Source organism: Leptodactylus fuscus, chromosome 6, assembly GCF_031893055.1.
Source record: "Leptodactylus fuscus isolate aLepFus1 chromosome 6, aLepFus1.hap2, whole genome shotgun sequence".
In the NCBI taxonomy this organism is placed as follows: Eukaryota; Metazoa; Chordata; class Amphibia; order Anura; family Leptodactylidae; genus Leptodactylus; species Leptodactylus fuscus.
The window spans coordinates 14,827,922-14,852,113 of record NC_134270.1 but is presented as its reverse complement, the minus strand read 5'-3'; the positions used below and the strand labels follow the sequence as shown (position 1 = coordinate 14,852,113).

Here is a 24,192-nt window from a genome sequence, read left to right as displayed (position 1 = left end):
CCCCAGTGCTGCCAAAGAACTCATTTACATACCAAAAAAAAACGGATTTTAGGCGAACGGCGGCGCGGAGAAGACAATGAAAGGTAGGAGACGAATAGCCTTTCTTAAGGCTATTCCAACATGTTAGAAAAAAAACGAGAGTATCCCTTTAAGCTTCATGCATACGGCCAAGTGTGAGACCAGAGTCTAGCCGACTGCTTTCTGGGTCCATGTGTCTGCTCTGACAGATCCAAATAGGATCTGCACTAAAAGTATTGGGGCCGAAGTACAGAAGGAACTCAGATAACATCATCCAGTTGTCTTCTGTCCCCCATTGGTTTCAATGAGGGGTTCTGTTCTGTAGTCACAGATCTGTGCTATATCGGAACACAATGGAGTATTCCCTCAGAAGAGTCTTGGGATGCACTCTCAGGGTTTGGATGATACCTTAAGATAGGTTGCCAATATGCGATTGATGGTGGTCCTACACCTGGGACCCCCTCACTATTCAGCTGTGGCCTCTACCCTGTGCCGATGACGTCATGTTCATCAGTCACATGGTCAATTGAATGGGGCCGTACTGTAATACCAAACCCAGCCCCGATAATAATACGTGCTTGGTATTCAGTGAAAGGGTCCCATATTAATGAACTACCCCAAGGATAGGTCAATATTGGAGTCCCAGAAAACACGTCCTGCGCCATGTGACCTTTATTCAATGGCCAAGCATTGGTGACTCACGGACATACAGACACACTCCTAGTTTTCAATCTGTTTATCGATTTCCAGGAAGAACAACAGAGGAGCGTCACAACAGAAAGGATGCTACAGGGCTGTTGTTTTGAGAAGGAATATATGTAAATGAGATCATTTCAGGCAAACCAGAGATTTTTCTGAAAATTAGTGCAAACCGTCAGAGGGACGGACAGCGACTTTAGACGTAAACTAATTTGCATATTTTTTCCCATAGAGCATTGCATTAAGTCTACGCAAACCTGAAATGGGAAATACAAACATGGTGTCCCTTCTGTTTGCACAACCTGTGAACAGATGTAATCTGCGGGGAAACCTGACAGTTCTATTTCCCTACAGCGCCACCACGGGGGAAATGAAGTGTTACACCATGTCCATTCAAATCAATAGCTTGTCTTAATAAAGCGGGACGGGACGGGTCCTCCAGAGAGACAGGCACTCTTTGAAACCATTTGCCACTCTAGCTGTATGGTAGTATCTATCTGGCACGGATCTGGTGGTAATATGGGCACTGCACGGTAATACTTCTATGGCACAGCTATGAAAGTAATATATGGGCACTGCACGGTAGTATTTCTTTACCACTATGGAGGTAATATGGGCACGGCAGGGTAGTATTTCTATGCCACTATGGAGGTAATATGGGCACTGCATGGTAGTATTTCTATGCCCCTATGGAGGTAATATGGGCACGGCATGGTAGTATTTCTATGCCCCTATGGAGGTAATATGGGCACTGCACGGTAGTATTTCTATGCCCCTATGGAGGTAATATGGGCACGGCATGGTAGTATTTCTATGCCCCTATGGAGGTAATATGGGCACTGCACGGTAGTATTTCTATGCCGCTATGGAGGTAATATGGGCACGGCAGGGTAGTATTTCTATGCCCCAATGGAGGTAATATGGGCACAGCAGGGTAGTATTTCTATGCCGCTATGGAGGTAATATGGGCACGGCAGGGTAGTATTTCTATGCCCCAATGGAGGTAATATGGGCACAGCATGGTAGTATTTCTATGCCACTATGGAGGTAATATGGGCACGACAGGGTAGTATTTCTATGCCACTATGGAGGTAATATGGGCACGGCAGGGTACTATTTTTTGCCGCTATGGAGGTAATATGGGCACGGCAGGGTACTATTTTTTGCCGCTATGGAGGTAATATGGGCACGGCAGGGTACTATTTTTTGCCGCTATGGAGGTAATATGGGCACGGCAGGGTACTATTTTTTGCCGCTATGGAGGTAATATGGGCACGGCAGGGTAGTATTTCTATGCCCCAATGGAGGTAATATGGGCACGGCAGGGTAGTATTTCTATGCCCCAATGGAGGTAATATGGGCACAGCATGGTAGTATTTCTATGCCCCTATGGAGGTAATATGGGCACAGCATGGTAGTATTTCTATGCCGCTATGGAGGTAATATGGGCACGACAGGGTAGTATTTCTATGCCGCTATGGAGGTAATATGGGCACAGCATGGTAGTATTTCTATGCCACTATGGAGGTAATATGGGCACGGCAGGGTACTATTTTTTGCCGCTATGGAGGTAATATGGGCACGGCAGGGTACTATTTTTTGCCGCTATGGAGGTAATATGGGCACGGCAGGGTACTATTTTTTGCCGCTATGGAGGTAATATGGGCACGGCAGGGTACTATTTTTTGCCGCTATGGAGGTAATATGGGCACGGCAGGATAGTATTTTTTGCCGCTATGGAGGTAATATGGGCACGGCAGGGTACTATTTTTTGCCGCTATGGAGGTAATATGGGCACGGCAGGGTAGTATTTTTTGCCGCTATGGAGGTAATATGGGCACGGCAGGGTACTATTTTTTGCCGCTATGGAGGTAATATGGGCACAGCATGGTAGTATTTTTTGCCGCTATGGAGGTAATATGGGCACGGCAGGGTACTATTTTTTGACTCTATGGAGGTAATATGGGCACGGCAGGGTACCATTTGCCAGCTGAGTTGGCCGCAGGGTCGCTGTGAATAGGCCGGTGAGGCCCGGGTTATAAAAAGTTAGAAGTTCAGGTCTACACAAGGCAAATATGTGACAGCGGTAATAACAAGTATCTCCTCGGTTTCCGCTTTGTGGACATTTTTCGGACTCTTCTCCTTTTGATGAGAACATGTTGAAGAGGCCGATAACTTTTCCACATGAAAAAATAAACAGCGAGCACCAGGGGGACTGGAATCACGTGTCAGTCTACACTGCCGCCGCCGTCCTCCTTCAGATCTAAGTACCCTCTTCCCCCAACATACACAATCTTCATCACGGCAGGATGTGTCTTATTGCCCTCTGAGCCCTGGGGAAGGACCTCCCTCCACCGGTGACACTTTTATTGAGTAGTTTAAGGTTCAGTGGAAGCGCCTCTATTAGGAACAGCAGTCATGGAAAGCCAGCCAAGAATAACAGGGCTGCCAGCAAGATGAAAGTCTGAGGCAGGAGAGGCTCCGCTGCCGGAACGTTACAGAGAAGAAAGACCCCTTCACAAGCTGCCAAGAGCTCAGAGCCCCCTCTCCTCCCAGGAACCTACTCCAGGCTGAACACACAAGCAGGGGGCTCAGGTTACTACTGTAGGGGAGGATGGGAAGACCCGCACAGCACACCGGTCATATGGAGAAGGGCCAGTAGGGTCTCGCCTGGGACGTTCAAGGAAGACCCCGCACCTAGACACTAAAGAGGCTAAAAACGTAAACTGGTGCAAGTGTAAAGGCATCCTATAATATGAGCCGATGGGATATACCGCACTAGGACATCCCTGTATGGCCGTATTTATATGGACCTTACAATATCACTCATGACAGGGGTATCCGCGTCTTAGACATCTACAGAATCGGTGCTATGATAGGTAACATCTCTGGGATTTCGACGTCCCCCCCACCCATTCCCCCTATAGCACCTGGTGAGGTGAAGTCAAATCGCTGCACCCAGGCAGAGAATGGACGGAGAGGTCATTCCCGTCTATAGCCAGCCACTTTCCGTTGTCTTCTTGGTTTCCCTGAAAGTCAATGGAGAGATGTGTACATGTCCATGGCCACCAGAGGGGTGGTCCAGGGGGCCCACGATTATCAGGCATGTTATGTGGATAGATCATAAATATCTAAGAAGAGAATAATCCTCAGTCTCAGCACTTTGTATGTGTGAAGGCTGCGACATGCCCCACCATATAGGGATACCATGATGTATGTCGCCCATAGACTCCAGCAGGTTATACATTGTTTCCATCGCCAATGATAATCCTTACCGAAATCCGTCACATTCCAGACTAGTCACCTAGGTCGCACCTTCATGCAATTTAGATTTCACTTACCGTATAAGCCGACCCGAATATAAGCCGAGGCCCCTAACTCTACCACAAAAAACTGGGAAAATTTATTGACTCGAGTATAAGCCTAGGGGGGAAATGCAGCAGCTACTGGAAAATTTCAAAAATTAAAATGGTCGGAGTTTTTGGGTGCAGTAGTTGCTGGGGAAGGGGAGGGGGTGTTTTGGTTGTCTGTCTGCCCCTTCCCTGAGCTTGAGGACTGGGTTTTTTTTCCCCCACTTGGAACTCAGCCTGACTGACTATAGGGGATCTGCAGTGCTCCTATTAACCCCTTCCCGATGGAACAGGAGCACTGCAGAGCACAAAAACTGTGCTGAAAAATTCGGCTTATACTCGAGTATATACGGTATGTCCCATATCCGATGTGGAGAATGGAACGTCGCTCACTCAAACTTTCCATCCCCCATTCGCTCAATTGTTGGGGATCCTGTGGATAGGGGGATAAGTGTCCTTAAAGGCACAACCCTTTTAACAGCCACATGATCATGCTGCACTGATGTAAGGATGGATCTCATTTAGTCACCCATGTGGCTTAGGCCGGGGCCCCACAGACCGGAAACGCCACGATTTGCCCGCAGCGAAGACGCTGCGGGAAAAATCACGGCGTCGTACAGTGCAGGCAAAGTCCCCACTTTGCGGAAAAGATGGCAGTGCGGACACGTTGCTATTTGCAAAGCCGTTGAACCCAGGACGCCAGTACTGCAAGGCTGCAGTGCTAACCACTGAGCCACCGATTTGCCCCCAGACCAGCTCCACTTCACAGGACGGTGGGGGCAGATTTATTTATCCTATAGCCTGTAAGCAATGTGTGTGAAAAAACTAAGCACAGTGCCTACAAATTGTTCAGCACTATGTGAAGACAGGCTGCAGACAGCTGATCAGCGGGGTTCCTGGGTGTCGGACCCCCACCCTAAGAATTGGACAACCTGGAAAACTCCTCTAATATCTGTTGTGGACAAGCCCATAACATGGTGTGTGTGGCCAAACCCCTGTAAAGTTTTACGACAAGGACAGTGTAAGAAGTGAAGTTCCACTCACTTGGAATAGGGTGAGGGAGTCGTCCTTCAGCTCTGTCCTTGGAGGAGTAATGACTGCAACGAAAACATACACGGCGTGAAGAAAGCGCTTAGGACGATGGTCGATACTTACAGGCATCCTAAGTCTGGAGGAACAGGTCACAGACAAGTACAGTAAGGCTCAGTTCACATGCTGCAGAAAGGCTGCATTTTGGTTGCAGATTTTGCTGCATCGAGGTCTCTGATCGTTATATTCGGGGGTCTGAGGAAACCCCACAGTGTAAATACTGTAATAACCGAACCCAAATAACCAACATGGCCAAAGTCACATGGGATATCCTGGTGGAGCTTCGGTTAATTTTTGATTAATCGCCCAGCCCTACGTGGAAAACAGATCCGTACCCTATAAACAGTACAGGGGCGGACTGCTAGTACTACAGGGGGTAACATAATGGTATTGGCATACATAGGTAGGTGTTAGATCTGTACCCTATAAACAGTACAGGGGAAGACTGCTACCACTATTAGGGGTAACATATAATGGTATTGGCATACGTAGGTAGAAGTCCTATAAACAGTACAGGGGCAGACTGCTAATACTATAGGGGGTAACATAATGGTATTGACATACATAGGTAGATGTTAGATCCGTACCGTATAAACAGTACAGGGGAAGACTGCTACCACTATTAGGGGTAACATGTAATGGTACTGGCATATGTAGGTAGAAGTTAGATCGCTGCCCTATAAACAGTACAGGGGCAGAATGATAGCACTATAGGGGGGTAACATATAACGGTATTGACATATATTTATGTAGAAGTCAGATGATTGTCCTATAAATAGTACAGGGGCGGACTGCTAGTACTACTAGGGGTAACATATAACGATATTGACATATATAGGTGGAAGTCAGATCCGTACCCTATAAACAGTTACAGGGGCGGACTGCTAGTACTACAGGGGGCAACATATAATGGTATTGACATACATAGGTAGATGTTAGATCTGTACCCTATAAACAGTACAGGGGAAGACTGCTACCACTATTAGGGGTAACATGTAATGGTACTGGCATACGTAGGTAGAAGTCAGATCACTGCCTTATAAACAGTACAGGGGCGGACTGCTAGCACTACGGGGGGGGGGGGGTAACATATAACGGTATTAACATATATAGGTAGAAGTCAGATGATTGTCCTATAAACAGTACAGGGGCGGACTGCTAGTACTACAGGGGGGTAACATATAACGGTATTGACATACATAGGTAGAAGTCAGATCACTGCCCTATAAACAGTACAGGGGCAGACTGCTAGTACTACTAGGGGTAACATATAACGGTATTGACATACATAGGTAGAATGGAATCTCAGATTCTTCCAGATGTTTCGCCACAAACTCCCGCACTGCACCCACTGTGTAAGAAAGGAAACAATCAGCATGTCAGTAGGGGAAGGATTAGCCAGGAACAAACAACCAGACATCCTGTCACGTACCTGTTTCTGATACACGGAAAAAGCCCTGCAGGATATAGCGGTCTTGGAAGAGGACGCGGAGGACGACCTGTGAAAGTAACCACAGAACAGTCAGGGGGCGCCATAGCCAGTCCGGTAGGTTTAGTTGCCATAATTCAGTCTCAATGTGCCGGCAAATACGACATGGAAGGATCAGAAGATGGACGTTTTAACCACTTCAGGACCGAGCGATTTTCCCCAATTCAGGACCGGACATGTTTCCCAGTTTTTGCTATTTTTTTTTCTTGGGGTTACTCGAATAATTTTTGCGTCTTTTCTCAGTGATCAATCGGAAATTTATTTTTACCATGTTTTAACATGTGATGGAAGGACCCAAAAAACCTAAAGCACCCGAAAGGCAACGACGAGACCCCGACTCGCTCATCAGCAACCTCTCGAGTCCCGGAGAAGTAAACAGGAGGACGCTGAGCCTTACATTAAGCAGCCACCTTTCTGACTGTTTCCTAAAATAACCTTTCTCCTGAGGAGTCTCACGTGTCGACCTGAGTTATGGGAAGTGCTTAGAAGGTAAAGACAAACTTTCCCCTAACTCCAGATCAAAGCAGAGCCGTCCGCTCGGAGTCTTCGCCCTCTGACACTCGCGCTCTCCTGTTGCCTGATCAAACCCGTTGCAACATTTGGGAATTCTGAATCCAGTTACCGGCAAATGTTTCGCCACCGCACAGAATCTAAAGAGTTAAATAAAAGTGACAGCTTGCGAGGTCCCCGTGCACACTTACCACCAGGTCACTTGTGTTTATTAGCATGGGCGCTCGGAGCTCATCTGACTCTGTATAATATGCGGCTTAATATCCGCCGGCTTTTATTCCAGCGCTTTATAGAGGAAACATCTGTATCTGACGGCGACACTCACAGCCCAACGCTATAAACCAGCCTGACAGGAATACGGCATTGTGGATATGGGATACCCTGTAAGATGGCCACGTGAGGAGCTATTTCAGTCGTGTGCAAAGATTTGGCTCCAAATTGCGCCAAGTATGGGGAGAAGAGGATGGAAAATCTTTTTTTTGCGATGACCTCAACCTTCTCCTTTTTCTCGTACCTCATGTTGGCACGGAGCGGATACCCAACAGGTGCAAATCCTATATATGGAAACACGGCGCTGAAGAAAGCGTGGTATTTGTAGTACGCCAGCACCGAGACCATCATACCACCTTCTAGAACATACAGTAAAGGCAGAGATCCTACACTATATATTAATCTACAAGAAAGAAGACAACGCTGATCGGCACATGACTACACATCCAATGACCACGTGCGGGAGACCACGAGGGATCTCCCCAAAGACCCCTTCACTTCATCTCACTCTACAGGGAGCTAGGGCCTAAAAAACAGACACGTATAGGACCTGTCCTGAGTTTTCCCCTACTAATAAAGGATCAAGTATTACCTACAATCATGTGATATTTTATTTTTGACACCATTTTTGCTCGGCAGCTGTTTTTGGAGATGATCAATCCCCAAGTGAACAAGGGCCGAGTACATGAGGTCAAGAGTGGAAATATAAGAATGGACCAAGACTGAAGACTCTCCAGATAGTCAGCAGTCAGTCACAGAGAGGATTCCTCTCACCCCAGGGGGTCGCTAATCCCTCAGCTGCTTCATTCAATGGGCAGAAAAGGGAAATGGGGCCTATGTCTGTGTACACAAGCTAATGATGAAGCCAAGTGACACACAAACATTGGCAAAGATGGGGTAAGGGCTGGATACCTCTGGGCCATACTGAATGTAGGGACCTCCTTTTTCAAAACACGTACGGTAAAACTTGGCTCCTAAATGTTATTCTCAGGACCTGTGCTACGACCTCCACAGGTATATATCAGTAGAGCAGTCTATGGAGTCTGGTGCTATATAAAAAATAATACACGTGGGGTATTGGTGGTAAAACTACACAGCCCCACATATCAAACAAGATTTTCTATAAAAATAGCTGATGTGGTAAAGTTTTACTGCAATTAATTCCTATTGTGAATATACAGATACAGACAGTACTGCCTCCTTGTCTCTACCTATAAATTATACAGACAGTACTGCCTCCTTTTCTCTTCCCATGTATTATACAGATACAGACAGTACTGCCTCCTTGTCTCTTCCCATATATTATACAGAAAATACTGCCTCCTTGTCTCGTCCCATATATTATACAGATACAGACAGTACTGCCTCCTTGTCTCTACCTATAAATTATACAGATACAGACAGTACTGCCTCCTTTTCTCTTCCCATGTATTATACAGATACAGACAGTACTGCCTCCTTGTCTCATCCCATATATTATACAAATACAGACAGTTCTGCCTCCTTGTCTCATCCCATATATTATACAAATACAGACAGTACTGCCTCCTTGTCTCGTCCCATATATTATACAGATACAGACAGTACTGCCTCCTTGTCTCGTCCCATATATTATACAGATACAGACAGTACTGCCTCCTTGTCTCATTCCATATATTATACAAATACAGACAGTACTGCCTCCTTGTCTCGTCCCATATATTATACAGATACAGACAGTACTGCCTCCTTGTCTCGTCCCATATATTATACAAATACAGACAGTACTGCCTCCTTGTCTCGTCCCATATATTATACAGATACAGACAGTACTGCCTTCTTGTCTCGTCCCATATATTATACAGATACAGACAGTACTGCCTCCTTGTCTCGTCCCATATATTATACAGATACAGACAGTACTGCCTCCTTGTCTCTTCCCATATATTATACAGAAAATACTGCCTCCTTGTCCTTACCTATAAATTATACAGATACAGACAGTTCTGCCTCCTTGTCTCTTCCTATAAATTATACAGCTACAGACAGTACTGCCTCCTTGTCTCGTCCCATATATTATACAGATATAAACAGTACTGCCTCCCTCTCTCGTCACATACAAATATAAACAGTACTTCCTCCTTGTCTCTTCCTATAAAGGATACAGATACAGACAGTACTGCCTCCTTGTCTCTTCTTATAAATTATACAGATACAGACAGTACTGCCTCCTTGTCTCGTCCCATATATTATACAGATACAGACAGTACTGCCTCCTTGTCTCGTCCCATATATTATACAGATACAGACAGTACTGCCTCCTTGTCTCGTCCCATATATTATACAGATACAGACAGTACTGCCTCCTTGTCTCTTCCTATAAATTATACAGCTACAGACAGTACTTCCTCCTTGTCTATTCCTCTAAATGATATAGGTACAGATAGTGCTGTCCGCTTGTCTCTTCCTATAAACTATATAGTTATAGACAGCACTGCTTCCTCACCCCTCCCTATAAATTATATAGGTAAAGATAGTACTGTAACATTCTATCTTTCTATAAATCATACAGCTGCAGATAGCACTGTATCATTGCCTCTTCCTATGAATTATATAGTTGTACACAGTCCAGTCCTCCCTATAAATTATATAAGTACAGATAGTACTGCCTCCTTGTTTCTTCCTATAAATGATATAGGTGTAGATAGTAATGCGTTTTGTCTCACCCTATGAATTATAGAGGTACAGATAGTACTTTCTCATTCACTCTCATTCACTACACTATTAAAGTAGCAATTTACTAAGAAAGGATCCTGTGGTGAATATACCACCGGCACTGCAAAGTCATTGTCACAGAGATCACCCATACTTGTCAGTCATATGTTTTGGGGGGGGGTTTGGCCCCCGTTCTTAGATTCGTACCTTTGGGTACCTCTCCAGTTTCTCCTTTAGCTGGGCCTCCCTCAGAGATTTGGTCATCAAAGGAGCTTCCTCAAGCCGCTTTCTATTGAGGGAAATGATAGTAAAGAAGTATTACAGTCCAATGGTACCAAATATCTTAAAATACATAAAACTTTTAATATGCAGGTTTTGATTATCAGGGTTGTAGAGACCCCCAACAACCGCAGAATGGGTACGAGCCCTTGGCAATGATCAGTCTTGCTCGGCATTCCTTGAAAATCCAAGCAAGTGGTGAATTAAGAAAGTCTTGGGAGTCCCTGCTCTGCAATAAAGAATCACAGCGCTCGGCAGAAAGCGTCTGCCCTTTCATTTCAGCAGCCAGACCAATCAAAATATTCGCAATGTCCTAATAAGTGCACCATTAATATAAGAACCCGCGACCTTACAGAAAGAGAAAAGAAAACGTGACTTGTTCACCTTTCACTTCTGAGTTCGGCAAATCTCCTCCTGACATCATCCACTGTGACCTCGAAAAAGTCATCCGGGAGCTCCTGGGAACCGAAACTTCCACCTTCCTCCAAATCCAAGTGGCACACAAGGGTCTCTCTGTCCAGTGGCTAAAAGAAAAAAAAAATAAGGACAAAACAAATAATTGGGAGGTACTAGGAGTCAGACCCCACCCCACCTAAGGATAGGGCATGGTAGTCCTGGAAAACCCCGTTAGGAAGGAATTTGATGCTCAAATTGAGGAGGAATCTGCCTCAAATTCCACATGATATCTGCCTTCCATTGATTTCAATGGGAGGAAGTAGAAGATTTTTTAAAGGGATCCTATCATTAAAATCACATTTTTTCTCGATCACATGTAGGAATAGCCTTAAGACAGGCTATTCTTCTCCTACCTTTAGATGTCTTCTCCGCGCCGCCGTTCGGTATAAATCTCGGTTTTCGCCAGTATGCAAATGAGTTCTCTCGCAGCACTGGGGGCGGTCCTCAGCACTCAAACGGCACTGGGGGCTTCCCCAATGCTGCAAGAGAACTTTCCAGGGCCGCCTCCATCTTCTTCAAGAACAGCTTCTCCAAGCGTCTTCTTCCGGCACTGGCTTCAAACTTCTAGGCCACAGGCCACAAGAAAATGGCCGCTTACACCAGTGGCCATTTTCCTGTGGCCCAGGCATGTGCAGTCAGCTCTGCCCAAGGCCTAGAAGTTTGAATCCAGCTCTGGAAGAAGATGCACAGAGAGGCCGTTCCTAAAGAAGAAGGAGGCGTCGCTGGAAAGTTCTCTCGCAGTATAGGGGCCCGCCCCCAGTGCTGCGAGGGAACTCATTTGCATACAGACGAGAACTGGGATTTATACCGAACGGCGGCGCGGAGAAGACATCTAAAGGTAGGAGAAGAATGGCCTTTCTTAAGGTTATTCCTACGTGTGATCAAGAAAAAAATGTGATTTTAATGATAGAATCCCTTTAAGCTAGCACAAAAAATAAGCGTCCTGCTCGTTCTATAGGTGAATTCCACTTCAGAGCTCCCACTGCAATGAAGGGGAGGCGGATAATACACCTTTATCAAAATCCGCTCATGGAAACTGGAAAGCCATCTACAGTGGCGCTCTTTTCCAAATTCTGCTTCAAATTCAAAGTCATAATCTGCTTCAGTTTTTGGCAAGCAGAAAAAAAAAATCTAATTCAGCATCAAATTCCTACATGTGCACACCCCCTTAATGTAATACGGGTCACCCAGGCTCACCCCCGAAGTGATCTTCTCTTCGTCAGTCTTGGATTTCTTTGGCTTTGAAGGGCCCGGACTCTGGACAGGCTCTTGGGCTGTGGCAGATAACATGTTGGCCTCGGTAGGGACATTGGCACCTCCTAGACGATGGCCGCCTCCTTGGAAAGGCATAAAGGAAGGCGCCTGGGGCCGAGCGGAAGCTTCACTTAAGCACACAGAGGAAGGTCCAGGCTTCTCGCTCTCCGGATCTGGCCTTGTATCTGTGACATGGCGCTGGCTGGTAGACCCCGCCGGTGATAACCTGACATCCACTGGCTTCACATGAGGAGCGCTGGGTTCCCCTTGGTTAGCGGGGTCACTGGACTGTTGCACTTTCTGAATCGCTGGAGAAGGCTTGTCCGCTATCTTCTCCGTTACCGGAGGACTTTCTATCTCGGTCTTATGGACAGGGGTACGCTGCTTTTTGGGTTCCTCTTGACCTACCGCAGGCTGTTTGTACCCAGAAGGCTCACTCTTCCGGATGACAAACCTTGTAGAGAGGATAGCCTTATAGGTTATTACATATCAAATGAGAATATTAATCACAGATTAGATAAATCCATGCAAAATGGCTCACCGGATGATGGCACTTCCACTTGTAAGGCCCAAAGACTGGAGGGTTGTTTGTTTCAAAGACTGCTCACCCGAAACCTGAAAGACATTATACGACCAGGACTATAATCCTCATGTACAGTCTACCCCAACATTATCCCCCTCCTCCACAAGGCTCTCCATAATGCCGCACCTCCATACATTTCCTCCCTCATCTCTGTCTACCGCCCAACCCGTGCTCTCTGTTCACTCAATGACCTAACACTTACATCCTCTACTATCAGAACCTCCCACACTCGTATACAAGACTTCTCCCGAGCTTTCTTATGTACTTTCTTATGGTAGAGTTGGAAGGGACCTCAAGGGCCATCGGGTCCAACCCCCTGCGAGTGCAGGTCTTCCTAAATCATCCCAGCTATATGTTTATCCAGATTCCGCTTGAAGATTTCCATTGATGGAGCGCCCACCACCTCCCGTGGCAGCCTATTCCACTCTCTCACTACCCTCACTGTCAGAAAGTTTTTCCTAATGTCTAATCTGTATCTCTTTCCCTTTAGTTTCATCCCATTGCTTCTTGTACTTCCTTGTGCTAATGAGAATAGGGGAGATCCCTCTGCACTGTGACTACCTTTCAGATATTTGTAGACTGCTATTAAATCTCCCCTCAGCCTTCTCTTCTGCAAACTAAACAGTCCCAGTTCTTTTAGCCGCTCCTCATAGAACATGGTTTGCACCACTTCTCTGGAATGCTCTACCCCGGACAATCAGATTAACTCCCAATTTCTACAGCTTCAAGGGCAAACTAAAGACGCATCTTATCAGACAGGCCTATCACAATTCCTAATGTAAACCCTTCTGTACCTTCCTCTGTCCCAGCTCCCACATTTCCCCACATGATATGATGTCATCTCATGCTAACTTTATCTGTCCAAGCTCCATCCACATGTTAAAGGACACGACTGGTGACGGCTCATACAGTTTTATGTTTGTGTAATGACAGTCACCTCTATTACAAGACTGTCTGACCTCTGCATAAGCAATGCCGCCCCTGCTACCTCTTGTGTCACCCCCTCTACCTCATAGATTGTAAGCTCTTGTGAGCAGGGCCCTCAGTCCCATTGTGTGAAATGACTTTCTTTGTAATGTATCTTTCTGTCTGTATTTGAACCCTACAAATTGTACAGCGCTGCGGAATATGTTGGCGCTATTTAAATAAAATTTATTATTATTATTACCCCAACCCAGGTCATGAAAATAATCCAGAATACCTTCAGATTATCACGTAATCACTAGTCAGACGACACAGACAATTTGTGGATTGTCCAACAAAAATTTCATGTCTATATCCAAATTTACACTGACTCTCATGTACATAATATTTTTGTTTCTTCACTGTATACACAGCCCTGTATACCTGCGCACTGTATACTTAGTGCAGGGTATTGCAGCCTCACCCTAGTCATGTGATTAGGGCAGGAACAGATCATTAAAGTGAACCTACAACTATAAAACTACTTTTCATAAATGAATAAGCGACTTTGTTATATAGCGGAATAAATAAATCTGTTTCCCTCTCCATTTATCGAGCTGTTACTTTTTACATAGAAGTTTATGGAGAGGGGAGGGGAAGGAGGAGGCTGCAAAAGACACCCAAACAATAACAGTATCTTCAAGATACCATTCTACCACTGCATAGAATGAGGCATTAAAGGGATCCTATCATTGGATACCTTTTTTTCTCCCTAACACGTAGGAATAGCCTTAAGAAAGACTATTCTTCTCCTACCTTTAGATGTCTTCTCCACGCCGCCATTCAGTAGAAATCCAAGTTTTCTCCGGTATGCAAATGAGTTCTCTCGCAGCACTGGGGGCGGTCCTCAGCGCTCAAACAGCAGTGAGGGCATCCCCAATGCTGCGAGAGAACTCTCCAGCAACGCCTCTATCTTCTTCTGGAACGGTCTCTCTTCGCGTCTTCTTCCATCCTGGGTTTCAATCTTCTAGGCCTCGGGACTTGGGCATAGACGACTCGACATGCCAGCGGCTACAAGACAAATGGCCATTTTCTGGTGGCCGCTTACACAGCCGAGGCCTAGAAGATTGAAACCAAGCACGGAAGAAGACACAGGGAGAGGTAATACCAGAAGAAGATGGAGGCGTGGCTGGAGATTTCTCTCGCAGCATTGGGGACCGCCCCCAGTGCTGCAAGAGAACTCATTTGCATGCAGACGAAAACCCGGATTTCTACCGAACGGCGGCGCGGAGAAGACATTTAAAGGGAGGCTATTCCTACATGTTAGTCAGGAAAAAAGGGATATCCAATGATAGGATCCCTTTAAGTCAATTAACAACTTCCTCACCCTTCCCTTCTCCATAGGCCTCTGTATGTGAGTATGGAGAGGTATTTTCTTTTACATATAAACAGTCTGAGTAAAGATAAGGAGGAGGAGGAGGAGGGGAGCAGCCTGATAAATGGAGAAGGAACAGATAGAATTCTTTAATATAGATATACGACAATGTTTCCTACATCCACCTGTACTATTCTCTTATGTAAGGTGGTTTTATAATCGGAGGGACGCTTTACAGCTTTCCAGTAATAACCCGAATGTCCAACAAGCAGCTTTCCCCATCTGATCTAACTTGCGCTATGGCCAGTTAAGAGGCGTTGGGCACACACCGTCCAGTGCCAACTATATAATGAAGTCATCCGTGTTCCTTTTAAGCCCATTTTAATGATGCCCTTTTATTAGAACATCAAAGCCTGTTGATGGGACTGTCTCTGGCCACCGCCGCACATCAGTCCCTCTGTTTGGAGGACACAGAGAGAGGTGCGAGCTGGAAACACAGGAGTAAATGAATCACTGGTGGTTAATGAGCTGTCTGGGTCTGTATTCTCCTGCTTGTGCGATTCCTTACCTCATCCCGCATATAAATGCACACGGCGACGCTTCCAGGAGCGATCCCTTCCAAAGACGCCCTGAAAAAAACACAAACAACTTCACTAACACTAAACCTAAAAAGCAGACGGTTGTCTCATGTACGGAGCCGCCCGCCAGAACCATCCTACCTCCCGGACAGGACAGAACCTGGAGGAAACTCCTTTCTATAAACCCTGGAGTCGTCTCTTCCGTCACGTTGTGTAACATTCGGATGACAATCCCTACAGTGTTACGCAATACGCTGGGCCATATGAATAAAGGAAATCAATTCTATGATCGGTGAACCACCAGTGATCACATGATCACCTAATCTGAGGGACGACCTCATTAAAGAGAACCCATCAGGCAACCGGAGTACCCGAAAGAAACCCAGGAGAACATACAAACTCCTTACAGATGTTGTCCATGGCAGGATACGAACCCAGGACTCCAGCGCTGCAAGGTTGTAGTGTTATGGTGACAGTCTTGTTCCTCTGGACATTACAGTACAGCGACGGATTCTGCTCTTACCTAGTCTGTGTAAAATGGCCCAGGACTTCCCATAGGCTTTGGTTGCAGAGGAACTCGCCCTGTAATCTTGCCCCTTCCTCCAGCTGCAACGCTACTCGAACTTTCTAGGACAGGGGTTACAAGAAATGGAGGTTAGACATTCAACGATTCATTCCGCGGGATAGGTCACCAATAAGATATCAGTGGGGTTAGAGGACTGTGAAGTTGTTCCCTCGAAAAAAAAAAATAAAGAGGAGTCAGAGGTTTGTCCTACCGGCTTCACAACCTTGAGGTCCAAGACATCACAAAACCTTTGTTTCATAGTGACCTTGCAATGTAATTACAGTCTTGTCCCATTCACTTCTATAGGATGAGGCTGCAATGACATCCCATGGAGGCGAACAATGTAAACAATGAAGAGGTTTTGCATCGCACACCGTGGCCCTTGCACACAGCTGATCAGTGGGGGTCGCAGATATCAGAACGCCATGGATCTCTTATACATGAGGATAGGTCATTAATAAAAAAAAATGGACTTTATATTCTGATAGTTTATGTAAATTGAAGAGTTTTCCTAACTATAATGCTGCTTTGTTTGCCTGCTATGTGGAATTATTCCTCCCATTGTTTACACAGCGTTTCCATAAAGTCGGACCTGTGTGATAAGACATCACTCGCTGCTCTCACTGTTATCTATAGCTAATTGCACTTTGCTGATAAAGCCCTGTCGGTTATGTCTCTATGTAAACACACAGATAACACTGAGTCCATTCCCTACAAGCACCTGTATATTATTTGATCAGCATTTATATTAGATTTCTAGTTATCATAACAAGTATTGAGATACTTCATAGTGTCCTTTTCGGCGAGCTCAGGGGAGGCGGCTTTGACTGTTTGATAAGGAATACAGGAAGTGAAAAGAAGAGACAGCAGGCAAAGCCTTTAAAGGGGTTGTCCCATCACAAGGATCCTATCTATACTGATAGTTTATGTGGATTTAAGACTTTTCCTAAATGCATTGTTTTATCAAAACTGCTTTGTTTGGCCGCTATCTTAATTTATTCACTTCATTGTTTACACTCGTTTCTATGGCCCTTGGGATTATCTGCTCATTTGTGAAGTGATCTAGCTGCCTGCTCTCAGAGGGGGAGGGGCTGGGAGCAGCTCTGAGCTGTTTGTGTCTGATAAGTAGCGGAGCTTCTCAAATAGGGGAGGTGAGAGCTCCGGGATTTCTGAGCTCTTATCCGTCGGTTTAATTGAATTTGGCTGATAAGGGCCGAGATAGGGAGTCCCTTACCTCTGTATGTAATGCAAACTGACTCAAATCCAGCTCTGCTACATCAGCTTCACACTGTGGTAATTCATTTACAACCAATCCCGTGCAAGTGAAATCCCGCCCACCAATGTGCTGAGAAAAGCAGGAAGTGAAGAGAGCACAACAGCCTGCAGGTTAGTGAACAAGCGTCATGGGAATACCCCTTTAAGATCTTGGAGGACTAAAGAACCAATACAATTGCTTGTTACAGTTAGTGTTAATCCTAATACTAGTCATATAGTCAGGAGATTCTGTTGTAATGGAGAGGGACATTCAAAGAGCTGGTCAGCAGGGGTGCCAAGAATTAGAGCCCCAGTGATCTGATACTGATAATCTAGGAACGGTCATCAGTATTAAAGTCTTAGAAAAGCCAATTAAAGCAAATAAATAAATAAAGTATACCACACAGGCTGCATTTCCAGTGGCGCCCTCTGTCTGCAGCACTTTTTTGCACCATATACCACTCTGACGTGACGTCCAAGAGGTAAATGGGTCCTATGGATACATTTAGTCAATGTCCCTGTGCATTATGTGAACACAGCCTAAGTAAAGCTGTGGTCACTCCAGCTTTGAGTTACCGTTTGGAGACTCTGTCCCCCATTATGCTCAGAATATGTAAAGTGGTTCCGTGGTTAACGGCTTTATAAGCAGATAGGATTTCCATATTTTGGGGTCCCCAAGCAGGACCAAAGAACGGAAATCCGAATCCGAACCTAGCGTATATCATGGTGCCTGCTCACGCTCAATGCCCGTACATAGCAGCCCGCAGCAGTCCGCCATTAGCACGAGCACCGGCAGCCTTTACAGAAGCAGAAATGTCGCCAAGTGCAATACAGAACCTGGAGAGGAATAACATTTCAGGAGTGATTAGTTCCGTCATGCTATTCTTAGATCCATGATGATCTCATATCCATGTGTGATACCAGGCGGGCAGCACATCAAGGAAAGGCGCTCTGCGGGGTGCGCACGTGCCGCAGCACAGAACCGTGTCAGACCAGGGAAGTGCTTGTAAATGCAACGTGCGCTTTAACCACAACTATTCCTCATCACCTGCAAATAAAGACACAATTCCTGGAAGCGGCTAGAAGACGTCTCACCGTGCTCTCTGCTCCGGCGCGCTGTTGCGAGCAGCTCACCATCTCCAATTTGGCATTATTGGGAAGGTTGGCGAATCGCCACTGCAGGGAGAGATCCAGCACCGTCCTCTGAAACCTGGGGATGAACAAAATCGCTCCCGTTATTAATGACTGCAGACTAAATGATCCAAACACAGACGGATAGAGCGAGACCCTGTGAGGAATACAGACAAGGAACATATGGTGACGGGAAAGGAATTCCTTTCATGCCGTGTGACCGCGCACCTTGTAAGGCCGCATCTTCTGCCCTTATTTTCTTAATAAAAGCTTTTTAAAGTCTTTTTTCCTAGAATCGTCTGCTGGGACCGCTAGCAAGATGTCTGAGGATGGGCAGGACCACCTGTATTACACAACCATGTCCTCCAGGGTGAGGGTCCGAGCAGAACCAAGTCCTGAGTAGGGATTTCTAAAGCAGACAACCCCTTTAAATTAGACTAATGGCCATTTCATTAATTAAAGGGGTGTGCGCGTCTTCTAAAGTGAAGAATATCACTAGGATACGCATCACTTTATGGCTGGCAGTGGTCCAGCCCATCTTGTGAACAATGGGGCCAAAGCACTCGGCGGCAACTGAGCTCCAGCAGTGGGCACGAGACCCTCATTATCATGACTGGAGGGGGGGTCCCCAACAACTGGACCCCAAGGTCAATTGTGCATCTAAAATGAAGAATCTGGAATCCTTCATATTGTCAATAGGTCTGTATTACAAATGTCCTTGTGTATTGTTTCTACAGCTCCGATGCAAACGTGGACACTCATTCCCGTGTAGTCATACTCGTCTTACATTTGTCCCTTACTCCGTGCCGCCGTACCGCGATAATATTAGACCGTACGACAGGAGAGTGCAGACTAGAGATGGACAATAAAACAACCGGACCTTACACTCACCTTAGATTATATTCTCTGGGATTAAAATTCTGTTTCTTGCAGACTTCTTCCAGCACCTGGAAAGAGATTCACATCAAAAGTGAGCAAATCCACAGCGTATAGAATATGACTGTATATATATATATCTATGAACACAGACTGCCACAAACAGCACCCCATTTAAAGGGAATGATCCAGTTCCACTTGATGACATTTAATGTATACACATGTAATATGCTAAGGGTATATGGGATGAGGTTTATCAGATACCTTTACCCTATTATACAGCAGGCGGCCATATGCAATGTCCAGGATCAGGGATAACACCCATGGGTTTAACCCCTCAGATGCTACGGTCAATAACCACAACATATGAGTGAGGGGGCGCTGCAGGGGTGTCACAGCAGCTCAGGGCCTAGTGAAGACCCCGGGTTTGCCATCTTCGTACTCTTAGGGAAACTTCATAGTTGTCTGGACTATCAGATACTAACTAGAGAGGAGAGAACAGTGAAATGTTCAAAGTTCAAAATTCGATTTGAGTAGCCGCTCAATACTCGACTGTTCAATCGAACATTGAACACCATTATAGTCTATGGGGAATAAATACTCGTTTAGGGGGAAACCACTATTTGACTCAGGAGGGTCACCAAGTCCACTATCACACCCCAGGAAATGATGCCAACAACCTGGAATGCAACTGGGACAGTAGGGGAAGCAGGTCTGGGGGCATCTAACAAGCCCAAGTCACTGTATTATGTTGGGATCCCTGTCAGCTTGCGATATGCGGGAGCTGACTTTTTCCCATAGGAATGCATTGACCAGCATTTATTGGCCGAATGCCATACAGTGTACAGCATTCGGCCAATCAACGCTGCTTCTGCCGGAGGAGGCGGAATCTAAGATCGGACCTGAATGGAGACTGCTGTGGACCGATCTTAGACTCCGCCTCCTCCGGCAGAACCAGCGTTGATTGGCCGAATGCTGTACTCTGTATGGCATTCGGCCAATCAACGCTGGTCAATGCATTCCTATGCTGAGATGTAGCAGTGCTGGCCATGCGCTCAGCTGAGCTACACCGGAGATGTGAACCCTGCTGCACACTCAGCTCTGCTTCATCTCTGGAGTAGTCGAGCTGAGCGCACGGCCAGCACTGCTACATTTCGGCATAGGAATGCATTGACCAGCGTTGATTGGCCGAATGCCATACAGAGTACAGCATTCGGCCAATCAACGCTGGTTCTGCCGGAGGAGGCGGAGTCTAAGATCGGTCCACAGCAGTCTCCATTTTGGTCCAATCTTAAACTCCACCTCCTCACAGACGAGCCTCCGGCAGAAGCAGCGTTGATTGGCCGAATGCTGTACTCTGTATGGCATTCGGCCAATCAACGCTGGTCAATGCATTCCTATGGGAAAAAGACAGCCCGTGCATATCGCAAGCTGTGTTTGAAGCGGTTTTTGCAAAAACTGCTAGCGTTTTTTCTTTAAACAGAAGTTTCCAAGTCCATACAGTATGGTGGGCCAAAAAAAAACAAAAAAAAAACGAAAGGCTAAAAACGCCTCAAAAAACGCATTATGTAAAAAAATGGGGCAAAAAAAGCTTCCTAATTCCTGAAGCAGATTTTTTCATCTTGCAAAAAATTTCGTGTGAACATACACTACCGCACCTATACACTACTAATACACTATAACACTCTCTACACTATTACACCACTACTACTATACTATTACATTATTAAAGAGGACCGTTCATGATTTGGGGCACATGCAGTTCCATATACAGCTGGAAAGCCGACTGCGCTCTGAATTGAGTGCACTGTCGGCTTTCCCGATCTGTGCCCCGGGTAAAGCGCTATCGGTCCCGGTACCGTAGGGCTTTACAGTCAGAAGGGCGTTCCCTCCTTATAATACTCGTCTATGTACGTGCACTGTGAGCAGAGGGAGGGGGCGTTACTCCCGGCTCTCACTGTACAGCGCGATAGGCGGTGCTGTGCAGAAGAACGTTCCTGACAGACTGTAAAGAGCTACGGTCCTCTTTAATACACTCTTACACTACTACTACACTATTAACCCTTTCCCGACATCCGCCATACTAGGACAGCGCATGTCGGGTGTTTAACTATAGCGGCCACCATGTGTCTTTATTTCAGTTGCGTTTCTCACTAACTGGTGCATCCATGCTACCTCCTACTTGGTCAACAAAGATGTATTTACCCGATGACATTTCTTTTAATGTAGAATTTCAGTATAATATTTTTTTTTTTTTTTTTTTTTAAGCTAGTGATAAGTCATTTATTCATTTCTCTTTTTAATGTTCTCTTAAGTTTACTGTGTTACACAGTAGACAGCCAGCGCTAATACCTCCGATCGAGGCGCCATTTCCCCGGCGGCGCATAGGCGCCACCATTTTGCCCGTGATCGCCGGCGCCTGGAGCAAGCTCTAGGACCGATGTCATGTTTCCATGTCTCTCTTTCTTTTGCAGGTTGATCTATGCAGCCTGCAAAATAAATGATGATTTTTTGCAATGTATTAGTATTGTAATGCATTGCATTAGTGATCAGACCCCCTGGGGTTCAAAACCCCCTAGGGGGTCTAATAAATGCAAAAAAAATAAGTAAAAAAAAAAATAAAAAAACTTAAAAAAGTATTAAAAATTCAAATCACCCCCCTTTCCCTAGAACACATATAAAAGTAGTTAAACACTGTGAAACACATACACGTTAGGTATCCCCGTGTCCGAAATCGCCCGCTCTACAAATCTATAAAAATATTTTTCCTGTTCGGTAAACGCCGTAGCAGGAAAAATAGTCAAAAGTGCCAAACCACCGTTTTTTCACTGTTTTGATTCTGATAAAAATTAGAATAAGAAGTAATCAAAGCAATAGCATTTCCTGAAAACGGTAGAACTAAAAAGTACACCCGGCCCCGCAAAAAAAGACGCCCTATACATCCCCATACACGCACGTATAAAAAAGTTACGGCTGTCAGAATATGGCGACTTTTAGAAAAAAATTTTTTAACACAGTTTAGGATTTATTTTAAGGGGTTAAACTGTAAATAAAACCATATAAATTTGGTATCCCTGGAATCGTACCGAAACACAGAATACAGGGGACAGGTCATTTTGGGTGCACAGTGAACGCCGTAAAACCAAAGCCCGTAAGAAAGTCGCAATAATGTACTTTTTCTTCAAATCCACCCCATTTTTCCAGCTTCCCAGTACATTATATACAATAATTATTGGCATCATGAGGAAAAATTTGTCCCGCAAAAATTAAGACCTCTTATGGCTCTGGGAGCGGAGAAATAAAAAAGTTATGGGGTTTAGAAGGAGGGGAGTCAAAAACGAAAAATGAAAAGCAAAAAATGCCATCGGCGGGAAGGGGTTAATACACAACTACACTACTACTACACTGACACACTATTACACTACTAGTCATCACCACAACCCCCTCCATAGCTCTCAGGCTACAGAGCACACCATGACACAGCTACATGTGACAGACTGCACACAGGCCTCCATCTCTTAGCACTACACGTCCCAGCACGCCCCGCCCCCCGGCACACCCTCTAGGGCACGCTGGGAGTTGTAGTCCTTCTACACAGAAGACGTCAAATCTGACAGAATGACAAGAAATAACGAGAAACTCGGGTCACGTGACGCTCATTGTCATCACGTGACCCCCTCTCTGCTTCTGCCAGGTGACTGTAGGGTTTGGCAGCCCCTGTCAGGGATGAGGGCGGGTGTGCCGGGGGGTGTGTGCCGCCGGGGGCTCACCTGGAGAAGTGGGGTCCCCGCGGTCACTTTCACTGTCTGCCGCCGCCCGTTAGGAGCCAAAACCGACACGACAGCTCCGCTGGCTGCCATTTTGCCTGACGTCGGAGAATCTTTCAACCAACTTTATTGAAACCCGATCGGCAGAACAAAACCTGTTCTGAGGAGAATTAGTGTCTGCCTAGAGCTGAGGGGTGTATGGCGGGGAGTTGTCAGCCCTCAGTCTATAACTACTCCTTATATATCTCTTATTACCACTATGTAATGTATGTATGTACCCGAGAGAGCTGACCTCTGTAAGTGTGATGTCATAAATAATGCACAGAATAGAGACAGGTACTGGTAAATATGGAGACCTGGAATAGTCACCAGACCCCAAAATATCACCCCAGCCCTGCAGATAGATAGGTTACTGTCACCAGAACCAGCATATCACCCCAGCCCTGCAGATAGATAGGTTACTGACACCAGAACCAGCATATCACCCCAGCCCTGCAGATAGATAGGTTACTGTCACCAGACCCAGCATATCACCCCAGCCCTGCAGATAGATAGGTTACTGTCACCAGACCCAGCATATCACCCCAGCCCTGCAGATAGATAGGTTACTGTCACCAGACCCAGCATATCACCCCAGTCCTGCAGATAGATAGGTTAGTGTCACCAGAACCAGCATATCACCCCAGCCCTGCAGATAGATAGGTTATAGTCACCAGAACCAGCATATCACCCCAGCCCTGCAGATAGATAGGTTACTGTCACCAGAACCAGCATATCACCCCAGTCCTGCAGATAGATAGGTTAGTGTCACCAGAACCAGCATATCACCCCAGCCCTGCAGATAGATAGGTTACTGTCACCAGACCCAGCATATCACCCCAGCCCTGCAGATAGATAGGTTATGGTACCCTGGACCCACATATCACCCCTTTCCTTCCACAGCAATTTCTCATTTTGCATTTTCATTTTTTCACTCTCCGCCTTCCAAAAGCCATAACATTTTTATTTTTGCTGCTGACAGAGCTGTAAGGAGGGGGCTTATTTTGTAATGG

The 24,192-nt window shown here is 45.9% G+C and overlaps 1 protein-coding gene across 1 annotated transcript in view; it reads right to left on the bottom strand.

Annotated features, from left to right (window-relative positions):
- ASPSCR1 (ASPSCR1 tether for SLC2A4, UBX domain containing) overlaps window positions 1–23,270 on the bottom strand; it is a 32,690-nt gene extending 9,420 nt beyond the window's left edge. Inside the window, exons 1-12 of the mRNA XM_075279398.1 lie at window positions 23,144–23,270; window positions 19,389–19,444; window positions 18,462–18,576; window positions 16,071–16,174; window positions 15,538–15,598; window positions 12,650–12,723; window positions 12,052–12,562; window positions 10,783–10,922; window positions 10,327–10,408; window positions 6,589–6,655; window positions 6,445–6,507; window positions 5,112–5,164 (exon numbers count right to left, since the gene is read on the bottom strand). Coding sequence (XP_075135499.1) covers window positions 5,112–5,164; window positions 6,445–6,507; window positions 6,589–6,655; window positions 10,327–10,408; window positions 10,783–10,922; window positions 12,052–12,562; window positions 12,650–12,723; window positions 15,538–15,598; window positions 16,071–16,174; window positions 18,462–18,576; window positions 19,389–19,444; window positions 23,144–23,233 — 1,416 coding nt within the window. The 5' untranslated portion in view covers window positions 23,234–23,270. The remainder of the gene's footprint in view (window positions 1–5,111; window positions 5,165–6,444; window positions 6,508–6,588; window positions 6,656–10,326; window positions 10,409–10,782; window positions 10,923–12,051; window positions 12,563–12,649; window positions 12,724–15,537; window positions 15,599–16,070; window positions 16,175–18,461; window positions 18,577–19,388; window positions 19,445–23,143) is intronic.
- Between the last annotated feature and the right edge of the window lie 922 nt (window positions 23,271–24,192).